Below are 12,436 nucleotides of genomic sequence, written 5' to 3'. Positions count from 1 at the left end.
GCCTCCCAAAGTGCTGGGATTACAGGCAGGAGCCCAGCCAGATGCCATTTTTCTGAGAAGATTTAGAATGTGTCTGGGATCAGTTTTGGGTTCAGGGAACTCGCCCCAGCCCCGGCCTGTGAATCCCCGTGGGGTGGGCAAGGAAGTTAAATCCCGTTTCTCAGCCTCCAAAGGGCCTCTCTGGGGCTGCATCCTGGGGACTTGTGTGGTTACCCTGATACCCTGGGGCCCAGGATTGAGTTTCCTGGACACTGTGATGGTGATTCTGGGCTGGACAGGCCCAGGCCCACTTCCCAGCCTGGGTGGGGGTGGTGAGATTGAGGTATCACATGATGGCCCCGGGGTGCAGCCCAGGATTGGGTGGGGATCCGGGGGTCTCACCATGTGGCCCTGGAAGAAGCCTGCCGAATCCTGTCTAAAACAGGGTAACTATCTCTGCTTCCCTGGGGTGTCTGGGGGTCAGGCAGGTCTTATATGTAAATGAGGTGGGGTGTGGGCCCGGGGAAGACAGTAAGGGCTCAATAACAGAAGGTCCCATCTGGACCGTGATCAAGCGGAGGTGTTTGTGAGCCCATCCAGGCCCCTTTCCTCTCCGCCCTCTGCCAGGTGCTGTTTCCCTCCAAGCCCAGGTTCACCCAAGGTCAAGGTGGGGCGTGAGGAAGGGAGAAATGGAGCTGGATCGTAATAAGAGTCATGGCTGCTGTGGGCATGGGCCTGCCTTGCCCACTGTTCCAACCTGCAGCCTGTGCCTGGTGCAAGCCCTGTCATCCCTAGCTGGATGCTGGCCTGGCTTCCTGCTCCAACAGGCCTTTTCTCCATGGAAGCCACAGGGTCGTCTGAAAATTCCGAATCAGACCGCAGTCCTCCCCTCCTCACACACCTTCCATGGCTCCCTCTTGCTCTACGTCCACCCTCTTTCTGTCCCCCAGTGCCTCTCTGACCTTCTCTGTCTCTGGCCACCCCTTGCTCACTCCACCCTAGCTGCATGGGATTTGCCTGCTCCTGGAACCCACCTGCTTAGCACAATCCCACCTCAGGGCCTTTGCACCTGCCATTGTGTCCACCAGGCAGGCTGGCTCCCATCTCCCTGAGACACCTCAGAGACAGGGTCTTGCTCTGTCACCCAGGCTGGAGTGCAGTGGTGCAATCTCGGCTCACTGCAATCTCCGCCTCCCGGGTTCAAGCAATTTTCATACCTCAGCCTCCTGAGTAACTGGGACTGCAGGTGTGGCGCCCCTACACATCACCACCCTGTGGCTGGTGTCCTGTCCTCCTCAAGACCACTCCTCTTCAGAGAAGCCCTTCTGGACCCTCTGTCCAAAGTAGCTCTCCCCCTGCCCCACCCTCCACTGCCTCCCCCTGTTGAATTTCTTCCTTGAAGTCCTTCTTCCCAGATACAGTTATGTGGCCGCTGTTGCCTTCCCCATCAGACTGGGTGATGGGGGAGACCTTGCTCTGCCCACCCCCTGCTCCTGCATCCCCGGCACCTGATGGGCTCCCAGACATTTCTGCGGGAAGATATTGGGGGCTGACAATGTCCTAAAGCCCCATCTCAGGGTCCCTGCTGGCTGCATCTTGGGGCTGCCGGGCTTGTGGGCAGAGTCCTTTCTGCCCAGTGCTGACAGATGTGCTAATTTCCCAAGCAGGGAGGCTGGGGCATCTGGGGATACATTTCCGAGGCCCCACAGGGAGAGCTTTCTCTGGAACAAAGAGACGAAAACCTTGGGCTGTCCCTGCGGCCACTACTGTGGCTCAGGGGACATCACTGGGGGCCTGAGAGAGCCTTGGACTCTAGCCTGCATGGGACAGCAGGGTCAAATTCAGAGTGTGGGGTCTCTCTTGGCTCCATGGGCTGGGTGACCTCTGACTCCCAGGTTCAAGTGATTCTCCTGCCTCAGCTTCCTGAGTAGCTGGGACTACAGGTGCCCACCATCATGCCTGGCTAATTTTTGTATTTTCAGTAGAGATGGGATTTCACTATGTTGGCCAGGCTGGTCTCAAACTCCTGACCTCAAGTGATCTGCCCACCTCGGCCTCCCAAAGTAGTGGGATTACAGGCGTGAGCCACCACACCCGGCCTGGAACAGGACTTCTTGGCCAGGTGAGGGTGCCTGTGCCAGGTCAGGTTTGCAATGGATGGTCACCTGGACATGGTTTTCTCCCAAGCTGGGCAGTGGGACATTCAGAGGGTCAGTTCCTTGGCCTGAGAGGAGCATCAGCACTGTCCAATTGACTGTTTTGCTGTGAAGGTTGTTTAGAGGAGGGGCCACAAACTGGCAGCCTGTGGGCCGGATGGAGCCTTAAATTTGTTGTGTGGACCATGAGGTGTTTCAATGAGAAGTGAATAAGTAGGGCCAGGCTCACACCTGTAATCCCAGCACTTTGGGAGGCCGAGGTGGGCGGATCATCTGAGGTCGGGAGTTCGAGACCATTCTGACCAACATGGAGAAACCCCGTCTACTAAAAATACAAAATTAGCTGGGCATGGTGGGGGCGTGCCTGTAATCCCAGCTATTAGGGAGGCTGAGGCAGGAGAATTGCTTGAACCTGGGAGGCAGAGGTTGTGGTGAGCTGAGATCACGCCATTGCACTCCAGCCTGGGCAACAAGAGCGAAACCCATCTCAAGAAAAAAACAAGTAGTTGCTGGGTGTGGTGGCTCACTTCTATAATCCCAGAACTTTGGGAGGCCAAGGCCGGCAGATTGCTTGAGCTCAGGAGTTCAAACCAGCCTGGGCAACCTAGTGAGACCCTGTCTCTACAAAAAATAAGATGTCAAAAAATCAGAAAATTAGCCACGTGGAGGGGCAGGCGCCTGCAGTCCCAGCTACTCAGGAGGCTGAGGCAGGAGATTGGCTGGAACCCGGGAGGCGGAAGTTGCAGTGAGCCCAGATTGTGCCATTAAACTCCAGTCTGGGTGACAGACCAAGACCCCATCTCAAAAACAGAAAAAAGAAAAACAGAAAACTGAGTAAGTTGTCAGTGTTGCTTCTGTTTGTGAAGCAGTTGTTTGCTCATTGATTCAAAGAAGAGTGACTGAGGGCCTTCTATGTACTAGGCGCTGGGGAGCCCGGCAGGACGAGATGCTCATCAAAGAAAGCAATAAAGAAACACACACCAAAAAATCTGATAGGGCTGGGTGCTGCAGAAAGAGTTGAATTTGGCCGGGCGTGGTGGCTTACACCTGTAATCCCAGCACTATGGGAGACCAAGGCAGGAGGATCACTTGAGGCCAGGAGTTCGAGACCAGCCTGGGCAACATGGGGAGACCCCAGCTCTACAAAAAATACAAAAATTAGCTAGATGTGGCATCGTACTACTCCCAGCTACTCCAGAGGCTGAGGTGGGATGATCGCTTGAGTCCGGGAGGTCCATACTGCAGTGAGTTGAGACCACACCACTGCACTCCAGCCTGGGTGACAGAATGAGACCCTGCCTGAAAAAATTAAAATAAACATTAAAAAAAAATTGGTGCCTCCAGAAAGAGGGTTTTCTGAAGGTCTTTAGAGGACATGGAGACACTCCTGGACTTGGGCAAACCTAGAAGGGTGTCCTGGGGTTGGACACAGTCCGGGAAAAGGGAGAGTGATGGGCAGGTAGGGGATCAGTTTGGGGCTGTTGTCGCAGATGCCCCCAAACGGGTAGAAGGTAGGCTGGGAGTCTGCTTTTCAAGTGAGGGGAGAGGTGGGTGGGTCCCTGGGGAGTTTGCATGGACCCCTTGTACACACAGGAAACCGAGGCTCAGAAAGCATCACGCAGTGGGCAAGTGGTGGGATCCTGGACTGACTAGCCCACAGCCCCAGCCCTGGCCTCTCTGTGCATGGCCAAAATGGGATCCTGGAGCAGAGCAGAGGGATCCCACAGGGGGTCCCACTCACCCTGGACTCCTGCCCCTCGAACAGGAGCTGTCCCTCCCAGGAGCAGGCCCAGGGAGAGGTGGGAAGGAGGGTCTGAGGGCTCCCCACTGGGCCTCACTTTCCCCATGGATGCCAGAGGGACCTATGGAGAAAAGGACCCCCATGGGGCCTTCCCCAGCTGGAACATTCTAAGATTCCTGGATTCTAACACTACCCATTCAAATCTAGCCTCAGATGCCCCCAGCCTGCATTTCACCCCTGGTGGGTGGAGACCACCCTGCCTTGGGAAGGAAGCCAGGCCTGTGTGGTGGCTCACACCTATAATCCCAGCACTTTGGGAGGCTGAGGCAGGAGGATAGCTTGAGGCCGGAAGTTCAAGACCAGCCAATGTGACAAAGTGAAACCCCCTTCTCTACAAAAATTTTAAAAATTAGCCTGGCATAGTCTGTTTAAAAGATAGGTGTGTGCTTGTAGCCCCAGCTACTGGGAAGGCTGAGGTGGGAGGAATGTTCAAGCCCAGGAATTGGAGGCTGCAGTGAGCTATCATGGCGCCACTGCACTCCAGCCTGGGCAACAGAGTGAGACCCCATCTCAAAAAATAATAATAATAATTAAAAAGAAGAAACCCAGCCAGGTATGGTAGCCTGTAATCCCAGCACTTTGGGAGACTGTAGTAGCAGATCACACGGGGCCAGGAGTTCAAGACCAGCCTGGCCAACATGGTGAAACCCTGTCTGTACTAAAAATACAAAAATTAGCTGGGTATGGTAGCGCATGGCTGTAATCCCAGCTACTGGGGAGGCTGAGGCAGGAGAATCGCTTGAACCTGGAAGGCAGAGGTTGCAGTGAGCGGAGAACATGCCACTGCACTCCAGCCTGGGTGACAAAGCGAGACTCTGTCTCACAAAAAAACAGAAAAGAGGAAAGCCAGAGTGTGGGTGATACCACTGCAGGGATGGGGGCCCTACCTGCGTAATGGGGGGACCAGTGTGGATTGGGGGAAGTCTGTATATGTTTTCTGGAAGAGTCTGCATGCGTCTGGTGGGGGTCTCCATATTGTTCAGGGGAAAGGGGTCTGTGTGTATTTGGGGGACTGGCATGTGTTTAGGGAGATCTGTATGTGTCTGCATTTGGGGGATTGGCATGTGTTGGGGCGTCTGGGTGTGTCTGAGTGTGTTCAGGTTCTGTCTATGCAGAGGGAATAGAATGCGTTTTGGGGACATGTTTGGAGAGCTGTGTGGGTTGGGGGTTTGACGTACTGTGAACTACATGTATTTTGGGGACTTTCGCAGGAGGAATCCTTGTGTGTTTGGGGTATCTGTTATGTTTTGGGCATCTGTGGATTTTCCGCGGCTCTGTTTGGGGGTCTCCATGTGTGGGGAATATTCCTACCTCCCATTATGCCCATACAAGGATAGAGTGACCCCCAACCCCATCCGCCCCTGTCCCCCAGCACTCCACCAGGAGCTTTCTGGGGTCCTCAATCTGAGCTGGGTTCCCCCAGGATGGAGAGGTGACCCCCAAGGCCTTCTGAGAGGCATCAGGGCCCAGCGGCCACAAACGCTCCCCGCATCTATAAAGCACTTTACTATGAAGCCCCTCCCCTCAGTTGAGCCAGGTGGCTCCTGCTGCCCCCTGACTTTCCGGGGGAGGAAACTGAGTTCCAGAGAAGCTCAGCAATGGGGGAGTCACTGCCCGAGCCCACCCTCTCCCCTGAGTCCCTGAAGGCAGGTGCGGGGCTCCAGGGACCGCTGTGAACTCAGCCAGGCCGCCAAGTCACCTCCCTGCCCCCCGACCTGGGCACCACCTCCCTAGGCCCCCAGGGGAGGAGGCAGGCCCAGGGCTCTGGCTGGGGAAGGAGGGTCGCCTGCAGCTGGGGTCGGAGCCGCTGGAGCCCCCAGGAGAGGGGAGGAGGGGTCCTGGCTTTCCAAGGGGCTCTTCCTGTCGCCCATAATGAGGTACTTGGGGAGCAGGTGATGAAACCACAGCCTGGGTTGCGTGAGGCGGGGCGACAGGCCTGATTCACTGCAGGGCCCAGGAGCAGTGCCCCCTCCCCGCTTCATCGCCTCCCACGGGCCCTCACCCCCACCCCCACCCGACCCACCTGCCTCTCACTTCTCCTTTCCCGGCCTGGGTTCCTCCGCCAAGCCATGGCCTCCCTGCGGGCTCAGGGGTCTGGCAAAGTGACTGCAGCTCAGCCCCCCAGTAAAGTCCCGCACGGGTGCCAAGAAAGGGAACTTGACTTGCTCCTAATCTTTTCTCTTAAACCCCTGCTGCAAAGCCTGTGAGGTTAGGATGCTGTGACCCATTTTACAGGGGAGGAAGCAGGTGACTGATGACAGTATTTCAAGGTGGTCTTGCAGGATGCGGCACTGACTCAGCACCCCTAGTTCCAAGACCCGGACCTTCTTCCTTTTGGCTTCCCAGAAGCCAGAAGAAAAGTTCAGTAGAGGCCCCTGTGCGGGTGCTCACGCCTGTAATGCCAGCACTTTGGGAGGCAGAGGCGGGTGGATCACTTGAGGCCAGGAGTTCAAGACCAGCCTGACCAACATGCTGAAATCCCGTCTCTACCAAAAATATAAAAAATTAGCCAGGTGTGGTAGTGTGCGCCTGTAATCCCAGCTACTCGAGAGTCTGAGGCAGGAGACTCGCTTAAACCCGGGAAGCAGTGGTTGCAGGGAGCCGAGATCACGGCACTGCACTCCAACCTGGGCGACAGAGCGAGACTCAAAAAAAGCGAGTCTCAAAAAAAAAAAAAAGTTCAATAGACCCCTGCTCCCTACCCTCTCCCCAGCTGGTGGGAGAAGGATTCTCACCCCCAATTAACAGGTGAGAAAACTGAGTCCTACCACGCAGAGAGGCCAGAGGGGAAGGGTCAGCGGAGGGGTGGGATTCCCTCCAGCACCCCATCTCCATTACTGGGGGTCTAGGAGGCCTCGCCAGTCCGGGGAGATGATCATCTATGGCTTGAAGAGCTTCAGGGTAATGTTTGTTGATTGACTTAGTGACCACAGATACTGCCAGAGAATTTCTGATGCTTCCGTACTCCTGAGCTTTTCTTTTGTCCTCTCAATTCCCCCTAACCCTCACATTGCTCAGGCCTGGGATCACCAGGCTCCTCTTCTATGCCAGGTCACCAGCACATCCTGCCCCTTTGGTCACCAAATGAACAGTCCACTTCTGCCCAGGTGCCACCCCTGTCTCCATTCAAACTCCGTATTTCCCACTGGCTCAGCCTCTTCGTGTCACCTCACTCTAGCCTGAACAGACACTGCTCCTCAAGGCAGCCATAAGCAGCAGGGAGCTTTTTTATTTTTAGAGACAGAGTCTCACTCTGTCACCCAGGCTGGAGTGCAGTGGCCCCCTCATAGCTCACTGAAGCCTCCACCTCCTGGGCTCAAGTCATCCTCCCGCCTCAGCCTCCCAAGTAGCTGGGACTACAGGCAGACACCACCATGCCCGGCGAGATTTAAATTTTTATTTATTTATTTATTTATTTATTTATTTATTTATTTATTTATTCATTTATTTATTTTAGGCTGTGCACTGTGGCTCTCACCTGTAATCCCAGAACTTTGGGAGGCCGAGACTGGTGGATCACCTGAGGTCAGGAGTTCGAGACCAGCCTGGCCAACATGGTGAAACCCCATCTCTACTAAAAATACAGAAATTAGCTGGGTGTAGTGGTGGGCGCCTGTAATCCCAGCTACTCAGGAGGCTGAGGCAGGGGAATTGCTTGAACTGGTGAGGGGGAAGTTTCAGTGAGCTGAGATTGCACCACTGCACTCCAGCCTAGGTGACAAGAGCGAAACTCTGTCTCAAAAAAAAGAAAAGAAAATTTTTTTTAGAGTCAGAGTCTCACAATGTTGCCAGGGCTGGAGTTCAGTGGCGGGATCTCAGTTCACTGCAACCTCTGCCTCCCCTGCTCAAGTGATCCTCCCACTTCAGACTCCTGAGTAGCTGAGACTAAGGGGCACACCACCACACCTGGCTAAATTTTTTATTTTTGTTTATTTATTTTTTGAGACAGGGTCTGGCTCTGTTGCCCAGGCTGGAGTGTAGTGGTGTGATCTTGGCTCACTGCAGCCTCTGCTTCCTGGGCTCAACTGATTCTCCCACCTCAGCCTCCTGAGTAGCTGGGACCACAGGCATGCCACCACACCCAGCTAACTTTTTTTTTTTTTCCTAGAGACAGGGTTTTGCCATGTTGTCCGGGCTGGTCTTGAACTCCTGGGCTCTAGCGATCCTCCCACCTCAGCCTCCCAAAGCACTGGGATTACAGGCGTGAGCCACTGCGCCTGGCCCCAATTTTTTTTTTTTTTTGTTTTAGGGGCAGGGGCAGAATCTCACTACGTTGCTCTGGCTGGAAGCTTTTTAAGAAATCTTCCTTTTGGGCCAGGCGCCATGGCTCATGCCAGTAATCCCAGCACTTTGGGAGGCCGAGGTGGACAGATCACCTGAGGCCAGGAGTTTAAGACCAGCCTGGCCAACATGGTGAAAACCCATCTCTAGTAAAAATGCAAAAATTAGCCAGGCACAGTGGCGGGCGCCTGTAATCCCAGCTACTCCGGAGGCTGAGACAGGAGAATTGCTTGAACTCAGGAGGTGGAGGTTTCAGTGAGCTGAGATCATCCACTACACTCCAGTCTGGGTGACAGAGCAAGACTCCACCTCAAAAAAAAAAAAAAAAAAAAAAGAGAGAGAGAGAGAAATCTTCGTTTTGAAATAAATCACATGAAGAAAAATGCACAAATCAGTAGAGTTGAGCTCAACACATTTGCACAAACTGAACACATCTGTGTACCCAAACCTGGGATCCAGGAACAGGACTTCCCCAGCCCCTGGGACTTCCCCCTTGGGCCACTGCCTAATCACAGCTGCTGCCCAGGGTGACCAATGTGCTGTCTGATGTCCATCAGCCTCACTGAGGGATTTTTTTTTTTTTTTGACACGGAGTCTCGCTCTGTTGCCCAGGCTGGAGTACAATGGCACAATCTTGGCTCACTGCAACCTCCGCCTCCTAGGTTCAAGTGATTCTCCTGCCTCAACCTCCCAAGTAGCTGGGATCACAGGCACATGCCACCACGCCCGGCTACTTTTTGTATTTTTAGTAGAGATGGGGTTTTGCCATGTTGGTCAGGCTGGTCTCAAACTCCTGACTTCAAGTGATCTGCCTGCCTTGGCCTCCTAAAGTGCTGGGATTATAGGCTTGAGCCACTGCGTCCAGCTGCATCAGTGAGTTTTGATTGTTCTGAAACTTCATGTAAATAAAATCACACAGCGCGTCCTCTCGGTGGAGTCTGGGATCGTCGAATTGGCCAATGGTCTCTGAGATTCATCCACGTGGTTGTGTGTAGCAAGAGTGCACCCCTTTTCTGTGTTGTGCCATAACTGATCATAGAATCGACAAGAACGTGTTGACCAAGTCTCCCATTAAGGGCTTCCGGGTTGATTCCAGTTTGAGGCAACGATGTACAAAGCGGCAGAAAACATTCTTGTCTGTATCTTCAGGTGCAACTTGGACCCATTTGTCTTGGGTCACAGGGTAGGCATCTGTTCAGATTTAGTAGATGCCAGAGAATTATCCAAGTGTTTGTCCCTTTTTCCTCTACCACCAGCAATGCATGAGAGCTGGAAGTGGAAGAGCTTGCAAGATCATTGTTCACTGTAATGTTGAACTCCTGGGCTCAAAGAATCCTCAAGCCTCAGGCTCCCACATAGCCAGGACTACAGGTGTGTGCCACGGCGTGCAGCTAATTTTCACTGTTTTTGTAGACAGGTTCTCGCTATGTTGCCCAGGCTGGTCTCCAATTTCTGGCCTCAAGCAGTCCTCCCACCTCGGCCTCTCAAGTAACTGGAAGTATCTGGGAGTAGCCAGGAGTTTGAGACCAGCCTGGGCAACATAGCAAATCCCCGTCTCTACAAAAAGTTTTCAAAAATTTGCTGGGTGTGGTGACACTTAGCTGTAATCCCAGCTACTTGGGATGCTGAGGCTGGAGGATCACTTGAGCCCAGGAGTTCAAGGCTACGGTGAGCTATAATTGCACCACTGAACTCCAGCCTGGGCAACAGAGGAAGACTCCATCTCAAAAACAAAAAAAATGACTTGGCTAAATCCTGTCTATTTCAAAGATCTAAGTTCATTGAAATAACACTGCACTTTCCTGTTGTGTGAGATTTGAGAAAATAGCTGTAAAACCACCTGGGCCTGTTGCCTTTAAACATGTTTTTTAGTTATTATTTTAATTTTGAAATTATTATTATTTTTTAGAGACAGAGTCTCACTCTGTTGCCCTGGCTGGAGCGCAGTGGCTCAAAGCTCACTGCAGCCTTGAACTCTACTGCCTTTAAAAAATTATTTTTTTTTTTTTAGATATAGGGGTCTTGCTATGTTGCCTAGGCTGGTCTTGAACTGCTGGGCTCAAGCAATCCTCCCACCTTGGCCTCCCAAAGTGCTGGGATTACAAGTGTGAACCATCGTGCCCAGCCCACTTTATTACTTTTTTAATGCTAGGTCCTGAGTCACCTTTCTAATCTTCTATGGTTGTTGGGTCTACTTAAGCTTTCTACTTCTTCTGAGGTCAGTTCTTGGCTCAGTGACTTGCACAGGTTGATGCTTAGTAAATGCTAAGTATGAGGGTGCAACAAAAGGGGTAGGAAGGTGCTGGACTCTTAGCTTCAAATGCCCACCTCCCTCCCCTTCTGCTCAGGATCCCATCCAGCCTCTGCATCTACCTCCAACTACATGCCTCCTTCCCCAGGAAGCTCTCCTGGGTTTCTTTTCCTGTTCTTTCTTCTATGCTCCATTCCTTGGTCAATAGGTCCACCTCTCTGCCTCTGTGCTGGGCAGATGCCACAGCTCTCTGATTTCTGGCTGGACAAAGCAGGGAGGGTATGTGTGTGCGGAAGAGGCCTCCCCAAACCTCAGCTTCCCCCCTCGTGCCTGGCACATTCAGCCTGTGCCGCCACCTCCCCCAGCAGTTCCGATCACACCAACATCTGGAGAATGGGCCACCAGGGTCTGTCTGCGGCTCTAGGCAGGGATTTGCATGTGACTACAAATATACATGCACACTCTGGCCTGCCGCCTCCGCATTCTTTGCCTGGCCCTTCACACCTGGGCCCGAGACAGGTTAACGCTGAGTGGCTGGATTTGCATGCGCGTGTATTTCTGGGCAGGGTATCAGCTGGGGCAGTCTGAGAGGAAGTTGTTGAGGGAAGCTGTAGGGTTGTGGAGGAGGTCAGTGACATCTCTCTTGATCTACTCTGCTCACCAAACCTTACTGTCCATTCCTGGTCCTGATCCAGAGGGGCTTTTAGTCTGGAGGAGACAAATCTGGATATGTATACCCTCAATGCCGTGGAATCTGAACTGGAGGAGGATGGTGACTGTGGGAGACCAGAAGAATGGCAGGGAGGACTTCCTAGAGGAATGGGTTTTTTGAACTGGGTTTTAACATTTGAATAGGAGTTGACTTGGTGAAAAAGGGGAAAGGCTCCTTCTAGTCAAGAGATATTTATCGAAGAGAGAGAAGCAGGCAAGAGCTGATTTGGGAAGAGGACTTGAATGCCAGGCTAGCTGCTGGAACTTTCTCATAAGGGCAGTGGGGAGCCATGGAGAGTGTGTGAGCAGGAGAGGACCATGCTCAGAGCTGTGTGTTGGGTAGATTCCCTCAGGGGCTAGAGTGGAGGATGGCTTTGGTTCCACGTCACTTGGGTTCAGGAGAGTGAAACTCCTGCGTGCGTTCATCTGCACCTGTCAGGCCTGGCTCCAGAGTTGGTGTAGGGCCTGCTGGCTTCTGGAGGACTAAAGCACCCTGGAGTACAGTGACTTAAAGTGCAAGGCACAGACCCAGCACAGAGGGGGCCCTACCCCCAGTCTCTGTCCAGACAGACACAGCCCTTCCCTCCTCTCCAGCCACCCATCATCTCCATCCTGGCCTCCAACAGACCTGTTCTCCATGGAAGCCATGAGCTGAGTCTTAAAATAATAAACCAAGCCCATCCCTTCTCTGCTTAAAACCTTCTTACAGGCCGGGCGCAGTGGCTCACGCCTGTAATCCCAGCACTTTGGGAGGCCGAGATGGGTGGATCATGAGGTCAGGAGATCGAGACCATCCTGGCTAACACGGGGAAACCCCGTCTCTACTAAAAGTACAAAAAACTAACTGGGTGTGATGGCGGGTGCCTGTAGTCCCAGCTACTCGGGAGGCTGAGGCAGGAGAATGGCTTAAACCCAGGAGGCGGAGCTTGCAGTGAGCTGAGATCGGGCCACTGCACTCCAGCCTGGGCGACAGATTGAGACTCCGTCTCAAAAAAAAAGACAAAAAACCTTCTCATAGTGGCTCACGCCTGGAATCCCAGCACTTTGGGAGGCTGAGGCCAGTGGATCCCTTGAGGTCAGGAGTTCAAGACCAGCCTGGCCAACTTGGCAAAACTCTGTCTCTACTAAAAATACAAAAATTATGCCGGGCGCGGTGGCTCACGCCTGTAATCCCAGCACTTTGGGAGGCCGAGGCGGGTGGATCACGAGGTCAGGAGATAGAGACCATCCTGGCTAACACGGTGAAACCCTGTCTCT

At 53.3% G+C, this 12,436-nt stretch overlaps 1 protein-coding gene across 2 annotated transcripts in view; it reads left to right on the top strand.

Annotated features, from left to right (window-relative positions):
- LOC105547209 (myocyte-specific enhancer factor 2B-like) overlaps positions 1-12,436 on the top strand; it is a 36,808-nt gene that overhangs the window by 8,088 nt on the left and 16,284 nt on the right. The window contains exon 2 of one of the 2 annotated variants that reach the window (XM_011990716.1): positions 9,474-9,588. The exons of the other annotated variant lie outside the window; for it this stretch is intronic. Coding sequence (XP_011846106.1) covers positions 9,474-9,588 — 115 coding nt within the window. The remainder of the gene's footprint in view (positions 1-9,473; positions 9,589-12,436) is intronic. 2 annotated transcript variants of the gene reach the window in all.

Source organism: Mandrillus leucophaeus, unplaced genomic scaffold (assembly GCF_000951045.1).
Source record: "Mandrillus leucophaeus isolate KB7577 unplaced genomic scaffold, Mleu.le_1.0 Scaffold11, whole genome shotgun sequence".
Classification (NCBI taxonomy): Eukaryota; Metazoa; Chordata; class Mammalia; order Primates; family Cercopithecidae; genus Mandrillus; species Mandrillus leucophaeus.
The sequence above is the reverse complement of the archived record's forward strand: the minus strand, read 5'-3'. Positions and strand labels throughout refer to the sequence as shown.